We start from the raw sequence: 25,235 nt of genomic DNA on the forward strand, positions 1-25,235 counted from the left end.
TATATATATATATACATATACTGTATATTGCAATATTCGTGTAATGAGACAAGCTTCTGATCAGGCATTTTGGATATACAAATAAAGCACAATGAGTACCTTTCAAGGAATGTTTTTTGTGAAGCTGGAGCCAGGAGGTGGTTAGCTTAGCTTAGCATAAAGACAGGAAACAAGGGGAACAAGTAGCCTGGCTCCATCAAGGCTCCAGCTTCATTTGACATGAGCATTGGGATCAATCTCTTCATCTAAGGCTCATCAAGAAAGATAATAAGTGAATGTTCCAAAATGTCAAACTATTCCTTTAAATGTCCTTTTTCATGATCACCTGAAAAATAAGGTATACAAAGGCATTTACAGCATATGCACAGTTTTAACCAAAATACAACCAACAAACCAGTGCAATATTTAAACTTACTTTATTAAAATATATGCCAAAATATATGACTATGTATATGTGATTGTGTTGCTTTTCAGTAAATTCAGGGTGTGCAATTTAGTGAAAGCCATTGCTAAAATAAGAAATTTAATTAGAAGCCAAAAGAAGAGCATATTTAGGATGAAATAAGTATGGATAAATGGATGGATGGATGAATACCAAAATTCAATAGAACATAAAGAATGGGGACAGTGCATAGGGTTTAATATTTTTTATTCAAATTAATTGATTCAGGAAATATTTTACCTGCTGAAATGTATTGCCACAAACCATAATGTCATATGTTACAAAGGCAAATTAAACAAATGAACCTGGTATGACTGACTATTGCAAATGTATTGATGAATGATTCTTTTTTCGTTAAACAAATGAACTTGGTATCACTGACTATTGTAAATGTATTGATGAATGATTCTTTTTTCTACTTGTTTTTGTTAGCTTTCTGACATTGATAACTGTTTTGTAATGTCCTTCCTTTGTTTTGCCTTCATACTGTTTGATTTTATTATTGTATTAGTTTTTAATGTTGTATTGACTTATTGTAATGCTGCCATCTTGGCCAAGGTGCCCTTGTGAAAGAGGTTGTTAACCTCAGTGGGATGTGCTTGGTAAAACAATAGCTAAATAAAAATACCAACTAAATCTTCCTCAGGCACCAAAAATATTGAGATTGGTGTGGACAGTGATGGCTTCATATGTATGAGCTACGAGGCTGATGAGATGAACGATGAGAGCCAGTTCCTCTGGAACAAGAATTACACAGAGCCCATTGATGCCAGCAGAGCCCGAGCAGAAACCAAAAACAACAGGTAGAGTTGTTCATGTATGACAAAGACTGTACAACCTTTTTCCTATGATTAGGTGACTTCTAAGAAGTCTGTGATAGTAGTTATGAGCAAGAAAGACTTCACATATGTCTAGTTTCAGACTCAGTGAAACCATTCAGTGCAGAACAAACTGGTTGTTCAGCACTGACCCACAAAATGCTGCACAATCTCAACAACTATAAACAGGTTTCAAACGAACCAGGACTGTGGGTGGACAAAGTATAATAAGACAAATGACAGGATTTAAATAAAGCCTGTGTTAACATGAAATGTGATTTGAGCTAATTGAATTCTGTAAATTCTTGTCTCTGGAACATTTCTCTCAGGTTTTCCCAGTGAATAGCAGTATCTTTGGATTGAAGCCTGTCAGCTCTCACATGCACTCTGCTCTACTTGTTTCTAGCATGTAAAGGATCAATTATTTTCATTTAAAGTTTAGTTGATTGGGAATGACTGGAGAGAAGGCATTGTGAAGCCTGATAGCTGATGGCACAAACTAACAGCAGCAGGGTGGACAGATGAACAAGATGTTGAAGATGCTACCTAGATGCAGTTGTCTGTTTTTCAATTTGTTCAACAGGTCAGTCCTCACCTTCACTGATCCCACTGAGGAGGATCTGGGTCTCTACACAGTAGAGATAAGTGACAACCCCAACCTATCATCCAGCTACGACTTCACTGCTGAAGGTAAAATTAAACTTTTTAGTTGTTGAAATGTGTGAAGGCACTAAACAAGAACAGAGAGAATGGTTCACAGTAGGCAAATTGAAAAAAGCATTTGTCGCGTGTTTTTTACGAACCTGATGGCAAAAGAAATACAGAGCCTTTAATTTTAAAGGTTATCAAGATTTTTTCTGAAGCAAATAATTATTCCTCTCACAACCACTTCCACAAGGTCACTTGTACAGTTAAGCATCTGTTCTCAATCAAGTTTCCAGCTGAGCAGCTTGCTCCACAAGCCATTGTTGTATCCACTGGTGCTTAGTGTAGCATTACAAAGTGAGTCCTGATCAAAGTTGATTTAATCTTAAACTGCTGTACTTTTTTTGCAGACCTTGAACGACTCCGAGAGCTCAGCTGGCAAGTCAGAAATCCATGTATGTACCATAAGATATTATAATGCATAATAAAGAAAAGTTACCCAAGGTCTCCAACCTAACCAACAACATTTGTCTTTACATTTAAATATGACCCAAAGGCAGCTTTAGTAGACCTTTATCATGGAAACAATCATAATCACATTGTTACAGTTATGGAACTGCCAGTGTTTCTTTAGGTTTAGACATAAAGATTACTTGGTTAGGTTTAGAATAAGATTGTGGTTTGGGTCAAAATAATTTTGTTTGGCATGGCCGTAATAACTCGTTTTTTGTAGGAGGACAGTCTATTAATCAGTTGGTATCAAAGTAGAGCATAGATTAGGCCACATAATGTATTTCTGTCCTCGACCCATGTCTGAGAGTGTGGCGTCCAAACCTAACCCAGACCCAAACACAGTTTCCAAATTTCGGTCCAAACCTGGCCCAAACCTTCAGGTACCAACAGATGTGTTGGGCTCAGTCTGGGCATCCACTCGCTATATCAAAGTAATATTCATCAGATGATCTGATTAACATCTTGCGACTGGTCTGGAAGCTTTGACATACAGCACTGATTTAAAAATACAATAGCAGCAATAACTGCAGAACTTGCATATGGTGTAAAAACTGAAATTAACAAGTGGTATATAATGTACTGAAATGAATTTATACATATCACTGTTCATTTAAACCTCTGTTAAGATTCAGAATAACTGTAACAATCTGTCTTTATTTTATCTTTGGCAGTGATAGCTCTGAAGTCTGGCTGGCAGGTGGAGGTTACAGATAAAGGTGGTGTGCGTCTTTGGCTTCAGACAGAGAGTCTGAGTGATGATGCTGAGCTCCGTCTCATCTTCAATGACCAAGAAATCTCCAGCACTCCGGTAAGAACCATTGTACAAGTTATACTTTTACCGCAGCTTAGAAAGTACAGGTCTGTTGAATTTCACTGTTGCTTAAAAGTATTTTGGATAAAAGTATACACCTACAGGAGTGTGTTATTTGAAAATTCCTTAATGTTTTTCAAAAAGTTTTTATTGCTACCCTTGCTTTCTGAAAACCTGCTGCAACACTTTCACCCTTGCCACCTTTCTGAACAGCACTTTACCTACAGTATATTGCCTATAACTGTGGTTGGAGTAACATCCTATATATTGCAGTAGTTAGGGGTAGAATTTTGTTTAATAATGCTAACTTTCAGGTTAGTAAATGTTTTCTGTATTAATGACTTCACACAAGTTTTCACCTCACTGTAGTCATAGCATCATAGTTTTGTCCCATTATAATAGGTTTAGAGGAAAGCAGAGATTTTTCTTATTTTTAGAGGCCTGAAGAGATTCAGTAAGAAAAAAATTAGAGAGAAACAAGGAAAAATAAGCAATATCTCTTGAATAATCTCAGATTTATTTTGGAACCCACTGCTATAAAGTGAGAGTCTAAACACTAGCCACCTTTTTAAAATGGCACCAATAACATTACAGTAACATTACATTACATTTAGTCATGATTTAAAGTTAGAGTTATCATAAGGAAACAGTGGTGTTGTTGAGACATTCTGATTTACTGTATGCCCTAAAATTTCGCATATGGCCACTACAAAACTGCATGTGGTTCATAACTTTAGCCTTTTGAAATATATGATATAAAATAAACGGACATTTCACTTTAGTGACGTCGGATCTTGCTTTAATTTTTCTTCTTTCAGCCTCAAAAAGTGGGAAAATGAAATATGTTATGAAACCCTACAAGACTAACATGAGCCTCATACATTTGTGCTTGTGACAAGTCTCTATTAGTCAAAAACAACAATTAGTGTTTTAAGAAACATCTTGGAAAGCAGGAAATTGAGGCTGCCAGTAAAGATGATGAAAAGGTGTGCAAGGCAGCAGAATCATTTCAGAAAATGTGGGAGACAGGAGGATCAACTGAGCTGAAGGTGGAGAAGGAGCCCACATCTGGTAAATGTCTCACTTCTAGTGAGATGCCAGCGAAAGGCAAGGGTGGAATAAATAGACACTATATTCAAACTAACTTTATTCAAAGTGCTGACTACATAATATTAGCTCTGTAGTACTGAGTGAAAGTGAGAAAAAAATATTAAGCCATATTAACAACAAATGCAAACGGTCTAGACCATAATTATCTGGACATTTTTGTTTTTCAGCCTGAGCATCAGCACATTTAAGCTGAATAACACAATAGATGCTACATTAAAGTGCCAAGTCATGCACATAAACCTACTCACATTAAAGCTAAAACCTGACACTTTGATGTAGTACCCATTATTTTATTTTCAACTAAATGTGCTAAAGCACAAAGTCTGAGGAATAAAAAATGCATAACTGTCCACATATTTACAATCTGGACTATATCCCTGCTTTTAGTGTGCTATTGGTTGTACAAATCATTCTGAAATTTGTATACCCGCACCACCAAATTTATTTACATTCATAAAAACAGCTCTGTGAAAGCCACTGCTACTTGCAAAATGAGAACAAAAAATAGTTTCATAAACATTCTTACCCTATTATTGACAAAATAATGTAATTCTATAGAAAAGATGAATGTGGAAAATAGAGACATGATGGTGATTTTACCTGCCATTTTGTGTAAGTGCTCTTCGAACCAAGATGAAATAAAACAAAGAAACAGTATCATCACTGAGGAAACAATGTGAACAAACCTCCTCAGCACAGACATATATTATGACACCAAGCTAAAAATAATCAGCACTGCCGTCAAAGTTACTGAACCATGTACCGGCATGTCCACAGCCAGAGAAACAAATACAGCATAGCATATACTGCAGTTTCGCAACCCTGTTGGCTTCATCTTGTGCATCTTTGTTTGCTCATGTTTGTGTGATGTGGGGCAACTGCATTCAGCAGCTCCCATTCACTACTTGTTTTTCATTTTTCCCATTATTTCCTTATATCAGAGTTCCATCTGAAGAATACTGATTACACATTATTTCTAAATTATCACAGCTGAGGTTTGCAAATTCAAAAGCCATTTAGCTGATTAGAGCCCTTAGGCTTGCCACACATCACAAATCACATCCACCATGGAGGCCTGTCAGCATGCAAGGCACACACTTATCACGATGAACATAAAAGCCGTGAAAATGAGCACACAATCTGTTTCCACTGTGCCTCTGTTTGTTTGTATTTCTGTGTTAGAAAATCGAATATTTCATCTGGAGTGTACATGTCATTTCAGACACTTTTCATGCACTGATTCACATTCACTGCAGTATATTCTCTCTGTATGGCTAACCATCTGTACAATATAGCATCTACCTTCCATCTGGGATCATCTGTCTGCATATGAGCTGATGTGTACTGTGTGTGGTAATGCTTGTTTGCTCTTCTGCAGCACCGTAAGATCAACTTTGACAAGGCCAAAGGTCTGGTGGAAATACTGTTTGATCAGCTGTCCCGGGAGGATGAGGGCTCGTACACAGCTCAGCTGAGGGACGGCCGCGCCAAGAGCCAGTTCACTTTGGTCTTTGTGGATCAAAGTGAGTCCTACCATTAAGAAGACACATTGGTTTTTGTTACAAACCATAATGAACAATAAGCACAAATAGAGGAACAAACAAAACAGTCATTATTGTAAATTTGAGGTGACTCAAATCATTTTTATGGCATGATATTTTTACTATATTGTTGTGAAGTTTTCCCCTTTGAAACAGGGGGTTTGGGTGAGATTAGAATTGTAGTTTCTACCTTTCTGGGAATTTGGGGGCCTTGGCAAAAAACTAACATAATTTAAAGTCAGTCTTTTTAATGTGATTGCTGTAGGCCAGGGTTCAACTGATTGTGAACAATGGACCACCAGTGTGACTAAGAAGTAACCTGAGGACCACTGTACTGTAGTGGACAGACTGGATGGAAGTCACTTTGGCCTTTCTAAATTTGATACATTTGAATGAATAGGATTATTCCCAAACAATAATTAATACATGGAAATTTATTTTTATATTAAAATGAAGTAAATTTTGATTCTCATAATGAAACTATATTATTGAATGCATGGTCATCGACCACTTGCAGTGGCTCCACAGGCCACCAGGAGGCCACAGACCACATTTTTATTCCTGGTAGAGTGGAGAAAAAATTTAGGCTGGGGAAATCTACTCAAAACTTACTTGAATAAAATGTAATTGAAAAGTATATACAAATAGCATCAGTGTAAATGTTCCATCACCAGATGGATGAACACTGCCATGTGGCATATGGTATATAAGGCTTTATGTTTCACAAAATTAAAGTCTGAATTTCACTTCCGGGTGCCTAATAGCTGATCTATGTAGTTGCTGCATTCTTTTTTATTTTGAAGCATAATGTAATCTGAGAGGCACCTCTTGTTGTTGTTATTTTACTTTTACCACTAGAATTGGTTTTACCTATTTTATCAGATGATCTGGGTGTTAGCGGTGTTACTCAGTGAATGGGATCTGTTCTGCACTGACATTGTTTGTGTCCCTGTCAGAGTTCCGTCAGGCGCTGGCGCTGGCTGACGCAAAACGACGTGACTATCAGAGAAAGTCCGGTGAGAGGTTTTCAAGTATAAGACACATACAGTAAATACAGTAATGGCCTTTGCCAATAAAAGTCACACTAGAAGATCTCTGTGTGTTTAACTTATTGCTGAAACAATACCTGTTCTGCATCGATGTTTTATATCATGAGTGAATGAGAACCATATTACTTGAAAGGTATTGTGGTTCTCATTTACTCATTCCAAGCTGAGGACTGCAGTACAGCTAACAAAAGCTTTTTGATGATCTTTTGTAATAATATAGCTGCTCAGAATTGTCCAAATATCTCTAATTAGAGAGCCACAGAAAAAAGAAAGGAAACTTCCTGCACTACTGAACTCCTTGTTCTCATCACATGAGATCACACATGTGATAAGAAGAAGCTATAGAACTACTGTATAAGCTATACAGCTCTATTGTGTGTGTGTGTGTGTGTGTGTGTGTGTGTGTGTGTGTGTGTGTGTGTGTGTGTATGTGTGTGTGTGTCGAGACCAGTGTCACAGTGCCCACTTGTGTAAATACATCACCTCACCTCATGTCCACTGTTCAAAGTGCTTGTACTCAAAAGTCTGTGTAACACATTTTGTAATACTAGTCGCACATTGTTTTAAATAGTCCCTCCACTAGCTGTCACTGTGGTTTATCACTCAGCCATAAATTGCTGTAATCACTGTAAACTGACATTTTATTGTGTATTCGTGTTTCATTGGCTTCACTGAATAAAATGTCCGATTGTCACTGTTTATACAGTCCAGTACAGGTGGATAACCTTTTTTTTTTGTTTTGTTTCTCCAGGACCCTATTTTCAGGAATTCTTGTCATGGAGTGTAAATGAGGACTGTGAACTGATTATAAAGTGCAAGGTACTTTTACATTTACTAAATAAGTCTGTTAAATATTATAACAGAACTAACATAGCATTATGTTAGAAGCCCTGAAAATCTTATACTGCAATTAACCAAATAATTTATTTTAGTGGTATTACTGTAGTATTTTGCTAATAGCAACAGAAATATTCAGCGTATAGGACATATTCTACATTTGCTATTACTTTACTAAATCATTTCTGTTACATCTTAGCTTATGTTAAACTAATGAATCTCTAGTGAATTCACTACAGTGAATCTGACTCTTTCAATGCGTGTATGGTAAGCACACATTTTACATAAATGATATTTTATTCATTTAACCAGGATGCCTCTATGAGATTAAAAATCCCAGGATAGGCATAAATAACAATGATTTATAGACTAACAGTATAAGACAAATATATTTTTAAGCCTCACATGTAAACAAAAATGTAAATCTTGAATGAAAACCACATAAAATTTACATCTACATAAAATGTAAATGGCACCTCAACACAACCCAAGAGCTGTTTAAAACCATTTAAAAAAAACACACACACACAATTCAAAACAGTAACAAATGAGATTACCACATCTAAATGATAAAATACCCTTAAACCTAAATAACCAGAAGATAAAGCACACACACAGTTTCCATTTTTGCCTCTACAGTTTTTACAGGTATGGTATGTCTCTCCTTGTGCAGGTGACAAATACAAACAAGGACACATCTCTCAAGTGGTTTAAAGAAGGCGTGCCATTGAACCGGGTTGTGTATGATCAGTCGTCAGGGGTCAGCACACTCACCCTGCCACAGGTACACAACATGAATTTTTTTTCTGAGGCTACTAGATGCAGTGAGAGGAGTTAAGAATGCAGACAAATGTGAAACAGTGTTCTAGAATGGCAGCTGTACAGTGAGAGAAAATAAGATAAACACACTGAGAGACAATTGATGTTTATAGGATTAAGTCAAGTCTTATTCTGTATTATTCTGAGACATTCCCAGGTTCACCTTGGAGTGTAGTTTAAGGTTAACCAAGAAATAACAATGAATTTAAGTATTTGGTTGTTCTCCAGGGATATGAATATTTTATTTTTGAAATTATGAATATGTTTAATTTTAATATGATGGATGGTTTTGCCTCAGATCACAAAGAAAGAAGCAGGCTCATACAGAGCTGTGGTGTCTGATAGAAGAGGAGAGGATGTCAGCACCTTAGAGTTACTGAATGATGGTGAGATATGACCTTATCAACAATGAACAAAAAACAAAACTAATTCCCATTTGTTCCTTTTTCTATGTTAGTTGCCACAAATTTTCTATTAATAGCATAAGCAAGGCTGTTATATTTTTTTCTTATCTTATTATGTGTCCTCACCATTCAGCCACCCACAGACCAGTGACAAATTAAAGGAAAAACCAGAATAAATGAGTGGTCTCTTCCAGGATGACAGCGCCCTCATCCATAGGGCACAAGGGGTCACTGAATCATATGCTTATGCCTCCACAGCCACAAAGTCTCAACCCGGTTGAACACCTATGGGAGATTTTAGGCTGACTTGTTAGACAGCATCTCCACCATCATCATCAAAACATAAACTGAGGGAATATCTTTTGGAAGAATCATGTTGAACCCGCCAGTAGAATTCAGAGACCTGTAGAGTCAGTACCAAGTTGCAGTGAAGCTGTTTTGGTGGCACGTGTTGGCCCAACACCTTACTAAGACACTTTATGATGGTTTGTCTTTTAATTTGTCACTGTCTGTACCTCTGATCTTGAGTTTGGTATTTATTGGGTTCCAGCAGCAATGTAAAATACTGTCTGAAATCTTAATTACTCTTTTTATTTGCAGAGTATGAGAAGCTTCTGCAGCACTTGAGTAAACAGTGTGGTGAGTTATTGTGTTGCACTGGGACGAGGATGATACAACTCAAAGCCGTGTTAATTAATAGAAGCATGTGTTGTTTCGGAATATTAATGTTTTGAGGTCTCCGGATAAATAATACTGTGTTTTAAATTGCCAAGGAAACTGAAATGCATGCAAACTTTCTTCTCTCTCTCTACATTTCTGCAGCCTTGTCAGCTGGTCCACTGAGTGTTGAAGGCACCGCTGAAGGCTTCAGGCTCTACTGCTCACTCAAATATTATATAAGCTACCTGAAGACCAGCTGGTACTTCAAGTGAGTCCACATGCAGAAGAACTCTTTGACCTAACATCCTACTGTATGTGCAGCTACAGTCAAGGAGGAAATATTCATAACATCTTAAATTATTCTTTTCCCTTCAGTGTGATAACATTGTTTCCTTGCAAGCCACAGAAGTGCAGCACTGTAAATGTTACTGCAAAGGGCAAAAATTATTCACACAATATTGCAGAGCTCTATGACTGATACCAGGATAGCAGTTTTGGAAGATGTAGTACTGTATGAGACTAGCACGGGCATAGGTACTGCTAGTGTACAGCAAAGGCCATAAAAAGTAACCACTCATAGTGGTTTGACTGCACATGCACACACACAAAAACAAACAGAGTTGAAGCTAAAAGATACAGTAAATGACACAGATAATATTAATATTGTGACATTTCTTTTTATAGGGTATAAATCTTTGGTTCCTTTAAGCTAAAGTTCAGCCTGTAAAATACTTAATAAAGCTCAGCTACTAGCAATAAAAAGTTAAATATCTAAATGTTACACAACAGCTGGATCTTGATGTCTATATGCAAACGTTCTCATGTGGCAGCTGGGGGCACACCCTGAAACACCTGGTTCATCCTGCTTATTATAATCAATTTAATGGAACACTGCTTTTACTTAAGTAAAAAGTCTTAAGTACTTCTTCCACCACTGGTATGTAGTATACAGAATTCTAATACAGAATCTGACATGGCAAGGGTGTTGCTGGCTTCTTCAGTAAGGGTATTAGCACCACCTGCTGGGCCTTTAAGGAAGGCATTTCAAAAACTGAACAACCAAAAATGAACTCAGGAGAATAATGCAGACAAATGTTTAGTTTGGGCTAAAATTAATTTAATATGATTCGAAATTGTAACTGTAAATACAAGTCAATGTTTTGTTTTGTTTTACACTGTTTTATGATTTTCTAATTCTTGATGCCTTGTTACACAGTCTGCAATAAGAAGGAAGATGTTCTTGATTTTCAAACTGTGTTTTGTACATGTTACCTTGTAGATTTTATCTACTGGGAGTAGCAGGCTGCAGAACTCTCATCCCCATTGGACTGTCTCTAGGGCCACTACTTTGGTCAAGGGCAAAAGAATGCAAATGTGCATATTTTTGGAGAGATTCTGGCATATAAAAATAGAGTGTACATAGCAGTATCGGTCTCTGTGCTGCTTCCTCTGCAGGGAGAAAAGGATTGACCAGGAAGCCAGGACAAGGCCTGGCAGCAGTATGCAGAGAGTCTGGATTGAAATCTTCAACCCAACAGAGAATGATAAAGGCAAATACACTTTGGAGATGTATGATGGGAAAGAGACACACAAACGATATCTTGACCTGTCTGGACAAGGTTGGTAGTAAAAGCATTGTGGTCTATAAGTGTTATTTAAATGAATCTATTGCATTTTCATACTATGAGAGCATTTCAGAGCAAATGGGATTAGATTTTATTGAGTAGACTTTGTCTTGATCATCATTTTAACTTCCATCAGCCTTTGCTGACACCTTGCTGGAGCACCAGAGGCTGAAGTAAGTGTTGCACCACACACACACACAGTACATTAGATGATCCATCTAGCATGGCTTGCTGTGACACTAACAGGAAACACTGAGAGGTCAGAGGTAACAGACTATTTTCAAACAGACTTACTTATAAACTATTAACTGAAAAACATCTCAAACCAGATTATTGTTGCCTGATACTGTGCAATGCCACATTGATTTGACCGTTTGTTTTCATCCCACAGGCAACTGGCCATTGCTGAGAAAAGTGAGTCACAGCTGATGCGTTGATCCTGAGATCGTTCTGTTAACAAAGATTAAAATATCTTACAGTTGATGTCTTGTTTTGTTTCAGAACGGGCTAAAGTGACAAGAGGTCTTCCTGATGTTGTAGCCATCAGAGAGGGCAAGGTATGACATTTTTCAGAAAACAATGCAGACATTATACAGCTACCTAGAGACACATTCATTCACAGTATGCTCAGATATTTTATGTCATGCAGTTGTGCAGGAATCATACCCTGGCTGTGCCAGTTTCACATTTCCAGACTTGATCCTTTCTGTTGCTCATCATTTCATATTTCCTTGACTCATCTTTGTCCTCTCCTCAGACTCTGTGTTTGACATGTTTCATCGACGGTGAACCAGCTCCAGAGGTCTTCTGGTTTCGTAATGACAGGGAGATTGCTAACCAGAACCAATTTACCATTACTAAAGAGCCCAAGTGCAGCACCATCACTGTTAGCAATGTCACCATGGAAGATTCTGGGACGTACAGTATTACCGTACAAAACCAGTATGGGTCTGAGACAGTTGAAGTGACTGTGAGTGTTTACAGATATGGTGAGAAGATTCCAACAAACGCTGTGGAGATGGGTTAAGACTGAACACTGAATTCAGAAATTAATCTTATGCTTCAGATTGAGGGTTTTTTTTTAACTGAGGATTAGTCTATAGATAGATAGATATTCTCTCTGTGTACTTTTGACTATATTTAAAAACATTTAATCCAAGGTCAGCGTTTGCAGGCCTGGTCCTGTGAAGGAGATGTAGAATTGCAGAGTGCTGTTTGTCAAACTTTGTTAAATGGACTTCATGGACATTTGACATAGCCTACTGTTTCTTTATTGAAGTGAGACTATATTATATATAATATAGTTATATCATTTTTGAAAGAAAAATAACACTGCTTCTCTTTTACAGATAAAATTCATTAGCAATGACATGCACCATTGTTCATTTTAATATGTTCTGAGGATTTGCTGCTGCACCTTTTTTTGGGGGGGTTTGATATGTCCAGGTATGTTAGCTAATGTTAGTTAGCAGTAGCTCCTATATTGATAGCTAACATTAGCTTACATTACCTTATCTAATAATAATGCTATGGCCACAGCAGCCATTGCTCAGTTACAGACTTGACTTAATTGTCATGATGCAGCTGTTAAAACACAAACTGCAAGCCCCTCAGCTACTGGAATGAGCGTTTGGTGAATTAGATATGTAATTTGTTTGTGTGTATGTGTGTGTTGAATAAAGCAATAAAAAACATTTTCACTTGTGCATTATTTTCACTCAGAGGTACATTATCTAACTATTCTTATTCATTAAAACTTCATTTATTCATAAATTGAAATGATCCAGTTTTAAAATGTGGCTTTCTTTGTATGTGTGCATGTGATTTTGCAAGAGATTTTGTCTTGCACTTTAAAAGCAAACAATATATAGTGTCATTAACCTTTTGACAGAGCTTCCCTTGTCCAGGTAGATTCACACTAGGAGGTCCAACGGCACACTGAGGGAGGATTGCAGACAGATAAGTTCAGATAAGAACTTACTGTATGTTACATAAATGAGCCCTTAGATAGAATCCATGTAAATATAGCTAATAGCTAATGTATTTTACAAATATATTTAGCACGTTTCTGTTCTTAAACAACACACTGAGCTCAGTGATCCTCACAAGAAAATGAATGTTTTCTCTCCTGTCTCTCTTCTATCCCAAACAAACAACAATGCAAAAATGCTGCATGTAAAAATTTGTCTTTTTTATTATGCAAGACACCATACTTCTGCATGCATTAGTGTACTTGCACCAATCTGCTCATATTTCCTGTCAGTGAACTCCAGGTTGTTCAAACAGCAGTGATTACTTCAGAGGGGTATGTTACTCATTACACATAGCACTAGAACCTCTTTGCCTTTGAGTATAAGAAGGTGTGTGAGCACAGTCACATTCTTCACATTGTGTTGAGCCTCACAGAGCTGCTGCAGACTCCGGTGCACATTGGTAAAGGAGGAACCAGACCTTCTAGAAAACATGGACTTCACTGGAACATGGCAGGTCTACTCTCAAGAGAACTACGAAGAGTTCCTCAATGTCATGGGTGAGAAAAGAAAGACATACTGTTTGGGAGTTGAAAATAAAGTGCCCATTTTGCCTTGGTTTAAAACATAATGTTTAATATCAGACAACACAACTTTGCAGTCCAGAGAGTCATCAGGCCTTATTTGTGTGCTGTACTGTGTTTTGCTCAACAGGACTCACAGAAGATGTCATCAAGATGGCCAAGGATATCAAGCCAATTACTGAGATCAAGCAGAATGGCAACGACTTTGTTGTCACCACCAAGACCCCTGGAAAGTCTGTGACCAACTCTTTTACCATTGGCAGGGAGGCCGAAATCACCACCATGGATGGCAAAAAGGTCAAGGTTTGTCATTCTAATTGACCTATTATTTTGAAAGAAACATAGCAACTACAAAGTACTTCAATGCCAAATCAGCATTATCAGTATTACTGTTTTCTTGAATTAGTGACATATATGTAAGTGTAGTTTAATAAGTTTAAAGCAGAGGTAATTTTTATATTTAGTAATGAGCCTCCAAGTGTACAGAGTCTCAGAAACTTCAAAGGTAATGATAATGTTGCACACGTCAGTGATTTGTTCAGTTTTTTATGGGTCCACACCTGTTTTGGGAGAGCTATGATATGTACTGTCTCCTCCTCTGACCCCCAGTGTACTGTTAACCTGGAGGGTGGCAAACTGGTCTGCAGAACCGGAACGTTCTGCCACATCCAAGAGCTCAAGGGAGAAGAGATGGTTGAGGTACAGTATACCTTACCAGAACTCAGTGTTGTAATAAATGATTGGAATATTATTACTGATGGGTTAACATAAGCATACTTTTATCAAAGTGCCACTACATTTTAACAACTATTGATACTGTTTGTGATGTAATTTAAAACAGTATATTATAAAATAATCTTATGTTCACATATAGAATCTTAATCTTTAAAGTGACTAGTAACTGCAGGTGTAAAATAAATGTAGTGAGGTGAAAAGTAATTAAAACATATTTCCTTGTGTAGAGGAGAATGAATATTCAGCTATTCAAGAACAGTACATGTACATTAGTGTTTTACTTGAGCAAATGTACTTAGTTACGTGCCACCACTACTAGCCACAAATCTGCTTCATTTTTTCATATCCTGTTTCAGACTTTGACCAAGGGGTCAACAACCCTCATCAGGAAGAGCAAAAAGATATAAACCTGGCACTGAAGAAACCAGTCTATTTAAATAAACATTTTGCTTAATAAATGTGGTTTGTGTCACATTCTTGTCCAAATGCCCATGCACGACTCTTTTTATAATGATCTACTCATTTCCAATTTAATGTAAAATAAATATTATATATGAATTAGGCAAATAGTGAAACAGACCTGTGGAAAAAATATTTTAAGTAAAGGGTTGATAAGGTTTTGATGGCAGTTTAGATTAACTGAGACCCCTGCTGGTGGTGGGGGTGTGTCTATAGTATCTATAGGTCTTGAACAGTTTTGAAACACTGAATTCAGGTAAGGCCGTACAATACACTAGAATTTTACAAAAGCCTTTAATATTTTTCTTGCCTGGGTGCAGACAGCAAGGATGCTCACTGACTCATAAATTTTCAAAAAACCTAAATTAACCCCCCAAAGATATTTCCGTAAATAAAGCAAAGCTCATCTAAAACATGTCCCTCACCCCTTCTCCTGATTATTCCTTTTCATAAATCCATACATGGGCCGTGTTAATAAATTAATTATATTATTAATTGTATATAGGCTACACAACTGGAAATCACTGGCAAACATTGCAACATAAATGTCAATACGTTCACGTAAATCTCCGAACACTGAATAAAGCCTGCGTGCATCAAGTCAAGTTTGTCCTTCAAGCTCCTAGCCAGATAAAAGCCAAGGAGCACCATTCACCTCGCAATGTCTCCCACCATGATGATGATGATCATGATGGCCAGCAAAGATGGTCCCAGAGCTGCAGCTATGATCACCACAGGTCCTTTCTACGAGTGCCATCCTCTGAGTTCTGAGAGCCCTTGAAAGTGAGTTGAGCTTTGCTTTATTTACGGAAATATCTTTGGAAATATCTGATCAAAGAAAAAGTAAACAATTCGGAGCTAAATCGGGAAACCTTCCTAACTGTAGAACATATTGAACTTGTCAAATAAATGTAATAAAACTCTAATGCTATATTGGCACTGTTATTTAAAATTTAAGGACAGTCGAGGGCTAATGTAGTTAGGACATTTTGACAGACCCTGGCATACACCAACATCTAACCCTTTTCTCTTCATTTATCTCCAATACACAAAGACAAAGGGAGAAAGTAAAATGAAAGATTACTGAAACTGAAGAGGTCTTGGTTCTTAATTTTTGTGGTCGCTTACTAAATTGAGGGGATACATGCTGGCCTTCTCAGGACTGGTATAACAAGTGTCTGTGAGGAGGAAGAACCCATTGTTGTCTTAACCTGGTCACAAGTTGCAACCTGAAAAACTGGTTCGCTCTCCTTCTTTACAGTCTTACAGTCGACACAGAGCAGAAGCTGTGAAAATGACAAGATAGTTGTCATCTCACAATAATTACATAACTGTTGCATTGCCTCATCGCTAATTGCACTTATCTCACCAGGTACAGAAGCCCTTGATCATTACAGAACACACCAAAAGCCAGGATCATGTAGCTGCTCTGTGTCCCACTCCCTTTCATCTTCCAGGTTCAAGCCAAAAAGTGAAAAGAACAAGTTCGGGTCCCACAACCCAGCAGAATATTTCCACCCAACCTCCATATCCCCCAAAAAGGTCTATGGGACAATCTCCATCTCACTTCTACTCTAGATCCATGTCCCCGTCATGCTTTCGCTCCAGGTCCTGGCTGATTGCCACTGCGTTCTTCCAAAGCCCCTTTTTATAGGTGTCTGAGGATGTTTCTGTTGCACTGAGGAAAAAACTGGCCAAAGGAAAGTGTAGCAGCAGGAGCTGTGTTTCTATGTTGTTGAATAATGTATAGAACAGTTACTGCCTAATCTTGTCTAAATATATTTTCGTATGACCATGCTTCTCATGTACTGTTCAGTAAAGCAGTCAACTGAATATTTAGTGTTCCCAAGTACCGTCATCGTCACAGCTTACTTTGTGTACTACAGCAATGAAAAAATAAATTATTATTATTAATTTTTTTTTTTATTACACCCAAGTTGTACTGTGAGTAGGATTATAGGAAGCGCGTTCCGACGGCCATAACCGGTTGTGACTACTAAATGTGAAAGGTCTGTTCCTGGGCTGTAAAAATCCTGTATTAAAGCAAGCAGAATATTACTCAAGCACAAACAATAGTAGGGGAAAAGGGGTTTATTGTTTTTGTTTTTTTGTAAAATGTCATCAATTCAGAGTCCATGTTTGTTTGCTTTCTTTTTTTTAAACACCAATTCATACCAAATCTCAAAAAGGGCGCATTTCTTTTCATCTTCAGTGACAAATTCATGGCCAATTCATTAAAAGGTTAAAATGTAGAACAAGGAGACTTTGCCATGCACAACCCAATCAGGACAAGAAAATGTTTACATCAAGAACCAAATATAAGGTAGTACTTAAACCAGCATGGGGCCACCTTCAGTTGTCAGCTGGCGGAAGAACAGCTAAGAAGTGAATGTGGTTCTGTTAAAAACATTTGGTCAATTTGTGGCATTGCCACCTAATGAAAATAATTTCAGCATGGGTTTCAACTTAGGCACAAACAGATCAACTCAAGACTAAAACCATCATGCTTACATACTGTAAACACAATCAGAACTCAAATCCAAACACTTGCAAGTCTCCCAAGATCCAATTGATATTTTGTTGCAGTCTCGATTTGCATTTAGCATCTTTCACCCTACACTGCACAATACAAAACAATAAAAAAAATGTGTGCAAGATCTCTTGAAAGATTGCAGTGCAGGGATCCAGACAAACGCTATAGGCAGATTTTTTTTTTTAACAAAAATATTCTTAAGTATTGAAGTAAAGACATGTCCTTAGCATGTCTTACACATTCAGTGTTATTACTAAAAATACTTTTGTCAGGCAGGCCACAAACTTGGTCTGCAAATGTACATATGCTACAAGTACTTTATACATTTCATTATTTACATGGCTCTTCAACACTAACTAGCAATTTGTTTTGTCATTTTTAGACTGGCTATAAAAGTACCAATTCTGCAAAGGAAAAGCAAAAACAGTCTCCTCAGAGAACTGAATCAAGGAGAACCCATAGGGAGAAAGCCAATTATGCCTCCATTTCACAACAACTTGGCTTGTAACTGATGAGGAACAAAATGTCAAAACTGAAAATTGTCTTTGCATTGCAAGAGGCGGAGGTAAAAGGCAGCAAGTCTCTGCTGCTTATGGGATGGTCAAACACAGAGACAGATTGTGTAAACAAACACCAGCCTCCTGCTTAATGTTAAGTCCCTTGGGCCACTTCACTTCAGAAACCTTCTTCATCTCTGCCTTACTTGCTTACAAATGCATGCAGCCAACAGGACCACATTTTGTGAGTCAAAGCCCACATCTAAGCCTGGCCCTCTTCCGCATGTTAAGCTGCAGCAATGTCCTGAACAGACAGCGACTAAGGAGTAATAACCAGTGGCGGGCCGTCAGGGCCAGCAAGGCCTTCTCTGCTGGCCTAAACACTATTAGAAGCACTGACCTACATTTACAACCGAAATTCTAATATTTGTTACATGAAATTGTATTAATTTATTCCCAACAGTCTGTTCTCTTCATTTCGTAGCATTTCTCTTGGCTGCACCGCTTCCAGTACGTGTATGTGGATGTTAGATTTTTTTTGTCCAATCAGATTTCAGCCTCTATGTGTTGCCATGTCAATCTAATCTGCCCAGGGCCTTCAGAATCAGAAGTGCTGGCCCATGTAACTTAAACTATATTAGCAATGGGACTGCTTCTTTAACCAATCAGATTTCAAATTCACCTCACAGGGCCAGCTAGCTGGCCTACAATGATGTCAGCATTTTTCCGTCCTCTGATTGGTTGGTCAAAACTAGAAAAGGGCTTACGATGGAACTGAAAAGTAGAGATCATAGTTGCGGTTGTAGAGGTTTTGGAGTTGTCTTAACTGGGTTTCTTGCTTTAGTAAAAATGGTATTCACCCTCAATACGCGAAATACCTCTCTCTCTGTAATGCCACACTTTATTATATTGCGTTTTTGTATAGCATTGATGGTCTCTATATTTGCGACATACAGTGGTGGTATTAAGAGGTGAATTAAGTTGGGTAAGTCTCCACTGAAGGCCCAGGTACCAAATGCACGGCCCGCCACTGGGAATAACAGTACTGATTTGAAAAGATGTACAGTTAAAAGGTGACCCAGGGACTAACCAATTTACCACTTGGGCTGGCAAGGTTAAAATGGCAACAAAGCCAATTGTACATACAGTCTGACCAAAAAAGGAAAAAAAAAAAAAAAAAAAAAAGCATTGCTTTGGTTACACACAGCACTTCATACAGCTTTCAACCAGAACAAAAAAAGGATTTGTACAAAATAATGCTATGATATAGAATATTCTGGTCCTTAGACAAGCGTGACTCCCATAGTGCATGTGCGCACAGCGCAATAAAAAAAGTACAGGAGTTGAAAGTCTAAGGCCTGTGTGCCATGGTCTCTTAACTACCCTTCAAATTTGAGGTTATATTCTTAATCTATACTTGTTCACCACAGCTTCACCTCCAGTAAGATAGCATTTTCCCTGCAGAATTGCAGTCGAGTGTCTTTTCCAATCCATACAAGAAATGTTATACATAACAACAAGAGTGGGCCCTGTCAGACTGCTACAAATTTGACTTTATGCTTTAAAAGTGGCCCCAAAAGAAGATGATAACTTCTGTAAATTAAAAAATGTGTCTGTCCACAGAAATGGACCATAAAAGTGATGGGAACTTACCTGACCTAATACTATAACCCTTGTTTGGAAAAAGAAAACACACTCATATCTGCTTTGATAGCCAATATTAAGAACAAAACAAAAGTACAACGGATATCCAGCTCGTCACCACATAAACCGACTCCACTGAAGGCATCACCGACCAGCAAGGCTGCATGGCTGTAATATTTTTAAATATTGGTTTTAAAAAATGGGTTGGGTTGCTGCAAATGCATCCTAACCCTCTAAGAGATCAAGCTAAAAACAAATAGTATTACAGCTCTGAGGTGTTCCTGGTGGGTGGGCACCCTGAAAAGAGGGCCAGTTTATGCAATGGCTTGTTTTTTTTTTGTTTTTTTTGATTGAGTGTGGGTGCCCCCCCTCAGGCCTGCACCTTGAGAAGGCTCTTGAGCTGGAAGGCCATCATCTCCTTGTTGTCACAGGAGCCCATTGGGAAGGACACCCAGTGGCTGGGGGGTTTGGGCAACACACTGGGTGAGGGTGGCTCACTGAACTTAGGCCCCGCATAGCTCGGACTTCCTTGGGTGGCCAGGATTGTGTTGAGGTGAGACACTGCGCCCTCCCAGGTCTGATCATAGCTGGTGGCAAAACGGACAGAAGCATTCTTCTCTGCAGACGCGGCCTGCCGCGACTCTGGAGACCTGTGGTAGGCTGCGCCTTTGTCGCTCCGGCGGTGGCCATGATGGTGAAGGCCCCCTGCCCCTCCTGTAGATGCTGCTGTTACATTGTGGTCACGGCTTCTCTGCTTAGCCCGGCCAAGCTGATGGTTCTTCTTGGCCAAAGGACACTGAGGGTGGGAAACTGGAATGTTGTACCGCTCTCCACCTCCCATATTGCTTTTGCACTACGTGTCACCTACATGATGGAAATTTATAATTATTCAAGTGCAGTGATAATCAGAATCTGAATCAGCTTTATTGGCCAGGTTTGTTGAACACAAGGAATTTTACTCTGGTACAGCGACTCAATGTGCACGTGCATGTACAATACAAGGCTGAGAGAACATAAAGTAAAGTAATGTGCAAACAAGCAAAAGGAATGTGCATTAGGAAGAGATAAAAAATAGAAATAAAGTACATTCTCATAATCTGAGAATGTATTGTTATCGCTCAAGTAACATGGTATTTATTTGCAGGGTAAAACCTGACAGTGCGTACCCACCCCCACATCTCTAAGTAACAACAAGCACACAGGGCTAAGTGCAGCAACACCAGGCCCACGGCGCCCCTCCCCCACACACTACCGATAGTAAAGCAGCTCCTGCTCACCTCTTTGTTGTCAGAAAGTTGGCAAAGCAGGAATCTCTCTTTAATCTTTCGCCTCCTATCGGGCCCCAGGTCCTCGAAATAGTTTTCTGTCTACTTTTTGCAGCACTTTTGTGTCCAGAAAAGTATGAGGTTTTCATGTGCCGATGAGCGTTGTTTTCTCGCGGAGCCCAGCTGAACATCAATTCACCTCGGCGCACGATGTTCCAAGAAGTCGAAGACCTTAAAGTGGGCGAAAATATTATTCAGTGATGTTAAACGGATATGATTTAACAAGAAGGACAGTGTTGAAATCCGTCCATTAACTCCTTTAAAGTATCATCCAGGAGGAGACGTATTTCAAAGTGCGTCACATCTTGCGCTGCAAAATTCAAAAGAATAAATAAATAAATAAATCACAAAACCTATATTTCGTGATGAAGAAATAACACCGTGTAAAACTTAACTACAGACGATTGGCACAACAACACAATAACATTACATAAGAAAACTGCGACATGTTATGTTTAGGCGCCCCCCAACCTGGTTTGACATTAACTGCAGTCGCTTTGTTCTGCAAAATGGCTATGCGACGGTTTTAAGAGCTACAAAAACCAACCTATAATAATAACCTTGATCCAGGTTACATCTGATTAATAATCCGAATCATTGGTCAAGTAGATAACGATTTAACAAATCAATGTCACAACACTTTGGCATCAAAACAAAGAAAGATTGAGTTCAATATGGCGACGACGCACAAAACTGTTTCCCTTACCGACTTCTTCAGGCTTGGTTGTTTAAGCCTTTCGTCAGAAGAGTATTAGCCTCTACAATCACCCTGTGGATTTCGTAGAAAGCACAGCAAACTATACTTCCTACAAATCCGTCACCCCAGAAGCTTTTGTGGTGTTAGACGTGGCCGTATATAACCTACACCTCTCCCTACTGACTCCTTCTAAATTTCGACAAAATGGAATCTACAACAGAACTATGTCGTTTGTTCTTACCCATTTCTAACCAATCAGGTACCGAGTTTAAACTGAGCGACCAATCAGCGAAGAAACGGTGCGACGCATTCACGCCTGTTGCCAGAGTAGATACGTCAGTCCCTCTCCCTCCTTTGTTAGGGTATTTCCTGTGAGAAGTGAGAACACAAAACAAAAACCAGTCATCGAAAGCCTTACCCTTTCAAAGTTTATTACACAGGAACTAACTACTGTGTTGCATACAACATTACTTGAATATTATGGATAACAGTAGAAGCAGTTTTGTGTTATGCTTTGTCGATTCTTTGTTCAAATAACAAGGTAAACACGTCCAATCTTTAAATTTGTTGAGGTACTTTGTACTTTTTTATTACTGTAAAACAAATGCGTTGTACCACAGCTTCCTGTGCTCTCAGCTGAAACTTGTTATGATGGGTTGAGACCACAATCTGTTGTTGAAACAGCTGCAATAGACTTTAATGACTACACAACAGCTCTTGTCTGTAAGCTACCCACCCCCATCTCATCATTTAGCCCCAATGGTGGAGTAGTGTTGCTTAGGATTTTAAGGATGAGACTTCACACCAAAAAACACAAACGACAAGGTGATAAGATAAACATAATAAAATACAAAATAAAGATTAAATCAATGGTTTGCAACCATTTTGACAAGTGATGAGTTACTAAAAAAGTGTGTAGTTGAGTAACAACATCATATCATCATATAGGCTATAATATTTCAGTCACAGGAGGCATTTTACTGCATAAATAGGCCTACTTTTACATTATTTTTAAATTTTACTCATAATATTTTGGTACTTTTACTTAAATAAGATTTTGAATTTAGGAGAAATTTTTAATTGTAGTATTTTGAAACTGGTAGGCTATTGGCACTTTTCTTTAAATGAAGGATCTGATTATTTCTTACATCGCTATGTTGCCCTTTTATCATTTTCCAACTGTTGGCAAAGTGGTGAAATGAAAATGGGAAAGGGAGATTGTTCTTTTTAATAGACCCCTATTAGTTCCAAATATTGATATGACAGGCTAGTTGATTTATATCTTTGTGACATAATCCAAAATTAGTTTTAACAAAGGCCCAATTTCAAGTTGACTTGGATTATTTACAATGGACTCTAGTAACCTGGAGAATAGGTGTGTGGGGGGTTCCTAAAAGATTAGTATAACCTGCAGGAAGTAAGAAAAGGGGGCATACAAGCCATGGGCCACTTACCTCACTACATTTTAAAAGACAAGACCATTTTGAGTACTTTCTTAATGGCAACTGAAGTACAGAATATTCAGCTTTTAGTCTTATAGAATGGTAGACTGTAATATTCCATTTATTTTAAAGGTTACTCTGACTTAGCCTCCAGCTCTTCACTGTTTTGACCACAGGCTTTGCAGCTTTAGGTTTCTGCCTTAGGTTGGAATAAGATGGACCATACAGTGATCAGAGAGTCCAAGGGCTGCTGAGCCTATCCTGCTGTGTGTTGCTGTTTAGCCAGTGATGCTGTTACCTACCTGTCTCTGTTAACCTTACCCTGCTACTCACTTGTGCACCCCCTTGCCACAGACTGGCTCTGGTCCTTCCACAGCTCCCTGGTGCAGCCTCAGTATCACTCTGCCCGCCTCTGTTTACCACCGCTGGGAGGTCCTGCCTTCCTGAACAACATTTGACTCAGGAATCTGAAGCACTGACCTCGGCATCTAACCCTGTCCATCTTCCAACAATAACAAAGTCTGCAGAAACATGCTTCAGCTTCACTGGTCTTATGCACACTTCCATTAGAATGAAAGAGTTAAATTTACGAGGAGAATAAAAAGGTTTGCAATGGATAACAAGAGTCTCTAAGTCTGTGTTACTTGTCCTCCTTGTAGTTTTCAGTATGTATTTATTTTCAGTTACAATTACACATCAGTGGGACTACTGGTGTGTAGAAGATTTAACAAGTTATGAAAATAGATTGTGAGGGCAAGATTGTAGGTTTGTCCTAAATAAAATCAGCCTATATATATAAGTATTATCTTAGCTTGACTGATGATTGCTTCTCATGGTTTTCCGGCTGTATGCACTAGAGGGCGCTAGGGCATAAGCACATGTAAGTCATGTTTCTCCTCTGTTTAAATGTTTGAACCTAAACTTGGTCCCATTGACGAGAAGAATTTCATCCATCTTGTTGAATAGGGAGCGGAGATTTGCTAGGTGGATAGACGGGAGTGGAGTCCGGGTCCCTCTCTGACGTAGCCTCACTAAGGTGCTCACTCGTTTGCCAAGCCAGCATTTCTTCCAGATCCCGTAGATTGCAGCTGCGCATCCGATCAGAATGTCCATACAGCATTCTGTGTTCGCAAAAATCGGAGAAAGGTAGTTTGGTGTGAGTTGTCCAATATTTAACAGTTCTTCTCTGGTAAAAGTAATCCTGGATGAGTTGCAAAAGACCAAGAAAACAAAGAAAAACAACAAACACAAGAGAGCACGAGTAGCCAAGGCTGCAGTATGCCTACCGGCCCAACAGGGCCACCTCAGATGCCATCACGGCTGCCCTCCACTATTCCCTTTCTCACCTGGAAAATGGAGACTCTTACATCAGTATACTCATCATTGACTACAGCTCCGCCTTCAACACAGTTATCCCCCACAAACTCACCCACAAACTGTCCACACTGGGTCTGCACCCCACCCTCTGTGACTGTCAGGATTGGCAATAAGACTTCAGCCAGCATTATCACAAAAATCAGCACCCCACAGGGATGTGTCCTCAGTCCCGTACTCTACTCCCTGTTCACCCACGACTGTGTCACCTCCCACAAGGACAACATCATCCTAAAGTTTGCAGACGACACCGCAGTGTTAGGTCGCATCACTGGCGGGGATGAAGCAGCCTACAGAAGGTAGGTGGCCGGTCTGGTGTCATGGTGCAAGGACAATAATCTGAACTTTAACACAGACAAGACGAAGGAGATGATAGTGGACATGAGGAAGGAGAGGAGATCTCATCGGCCACTGTTCATTCGGGGGCTCAAAGTGTAGAGGGTGAGCAGCTTCAAATACCTGGGCATCCACATCAGTGAGGACCTCACTTGGACACTTAACACCGCACAGCTGGTTAAGAAGGCCCAACAGTGGCTGTACTTCCTGAGGAGGCTGAGGAGGTTTGGCATGTCACTTAGGATCCTCAGCAACTTCTACAGCTGCATCACTGAGAGCATCTTGACCAGCTGCATCACTGTCTAGTACGGCAGCACTACTGCTATGGACCACAAGCGCCTGCAGAGAGTGGTAAAGGCTGCAGA

The 25,235-nt window shown here is 38.9% G+C and overlaps 3 protein-coding genes across 3 annotated transcripts in view; 2 read left to right on the forward strand and 1 right to left on the reverse strand.

Moving 5' to 3' along the window:
* myom3 (myomesin 3) overlaps nucleotides 1–12,936 on the forward strand; it is a 21,192-nt gene extending 8,256 nt beyond the window's left edge. Inside the window, exons 7-22 of the mRNA XM_020590122.1 lie at nucleotides 1,089–1,245; nucleotides 1,844–1,950; nucleotides 2,316–2,360; nucleotides 3,090–3,226; nucleotides 5,718–5,862; nucleotides 6,837–6,896; nucleotides 7,681–7,748; nucleotides 8,440–8,550; nucleotides 8,884–8,971; nucleotides 9,590–9,628; nucleotides 9,812–9,917; nucleotides 11,105–11,268; nucleotides 11,411–11,447; nucleotides 11,666–11,688; nucleotides 11,776–11,831; nucleotides 12,032–12,936. Coding sequence (XP_020445778.1) covers nucleotides 1,089–1,245; nucleotides 1,844–1,950; nucleotides 2,316–2,360; nucleotides 3,090–3,226; nucleotides 5,718–5,862; nucleotides 6,837–6,896; nucleotides 7,681–7,748; nucleotides 8,440–8,550; nucleotides 8,884–8,971; nucleotides 9,590–9,628; nucleotides 9,812–9,917; nucleotides 11,105–11,268; nucleotides 11,411–11,447; nucleotides 11,666–11,688; nucleotides 11,776–11,831; nucleotides 12,032–12,301 — 1,613 coding nt within the window. The 3' untranslated portion in view covers nucleotides 12,302–12,936. The remainder of the gene's footprint in view (nucleotides 1–1,088; nucleotides 1,246–1,843; nucleotides 1,951–2,315; nucleotides 2,361–3,089; nucleotides 3,227–5,717; nucleotides 5,863–6,836; nucleotides 6,897–7,680; nucleotides 7,749–8,439; nucleotides 8,551–8,883; nucleotides 8,972–9,589; nucleotides 9,629–9,811; nucleotides 9,918–11,104; nucleotides 11,269–11,410; nucleotides 11,448–11,665; nucleotides 11,689–11,775; nucleotides 11,832–12,031) is intronic.
* A 580-nt stretch (nucleotides 12,937–13,516) lies between these two features.
* On the forward strand, nucleotides 13,517–15,059 carry fabp10a (fatty acid binding protein 10a, liver basic). Its single transcript, XM_020590207.1, has 4 exons — nucleotides 13,517–13,804; nucleotides 13,959–14,131; nucleotides 14,438–14,527; nucleotides 14,920–15,059. The coding sequence occupies exons 1-4, from the start codon at nucleotides 13,738–13,740 to the stop codon at nucleotides 14,968–14,970; spliced, it is 381 nt and encodes a 126-aa protein (XP_020445863.1). The 5' UTR covers nucleotides 13,517–13,737; the 3' UTR covers nucleotides 14,971–15,059.
* A 4,977-nt stretch (nucleotides 15,060–20,036) lies between these two features.
* On the reverse strand, nucleotides 20,037–21,935 carry pnrc2 (proline-rich nuclear receptor coactivator 2). Its single transcript, XM_020590261.1, has 3 exons — nucleotides 21,728–21,935; nucleotides 20,974–21,192; nucleotides 20,037–20,560 (listed from the first exon to the last, which is right to left on the reverse strand). The coding sequence occupies exon 3, from the start codon at nucleotides 20,535–20,537 to the stop codon at nucleotides 20,067–20,069; it is 471 nt and encodes a 156-aa protein (XP_020445917.1). The 5' UTR covers nucleotides 20,538–20,560; nucleotides 20,974–21,192; nucleotides 21,728–21,935; the 3' UTR covers nucleotides 20,037–20,066.
* Between the last annotated feature and the right edge of the window lie 3,300 nt (nucleotides 21,936–25,235).

Source organism: Monopterus albus, unplaced genomic scaffold (assembly GCF_001952655.1).
Source record: "Monopterus albus unplaced genomic scaffold, M_albus_1.0 scaffold11.1, whole genome shotgun sequence".
Taxonomy (NCBI): Eukaryota; Metazoa; Chordata; class Actinopteri; order Synbranchiformes; family Synbranchidae; genus Monopterus; species Monopterus albus.

What these genes read in the sequence shown, in the direction of transcription:
- fabp10a (XM_020590207.1), top strand. Translation starts at nt 13,738, where the DNA reads ATGGACTTCACTGGAACATGGCAGGTCTACTCTCAAGAGAACTACGAA. An exon ending in TGGATGGCAAAAAGGTCAAG is followed by an intron (nt 14,132 to 14,437) that starts GTTTGTCATTCT and finishes TCTGACCCCCAG; the next exon opens with TGTACTGTTAACCTGGAGGG. An exon ending in AGGGAGAAGAGATGGTTGAG is followed by an intron (nt 14,528 to 14,919) that starts GTACAGTATACC and finishes ATCCTGTTTCAG; the next exon opens with ACTTTGACCAAGGGGTCAAC.
- pnrc2 (XM_020590261.1), bottom strand. Translation starts at nt 20,537, where the DNA reads ATGGGAGGTGGAGAGCGGTACAACATTCCAGTTTCCCACCCTCAGTGT.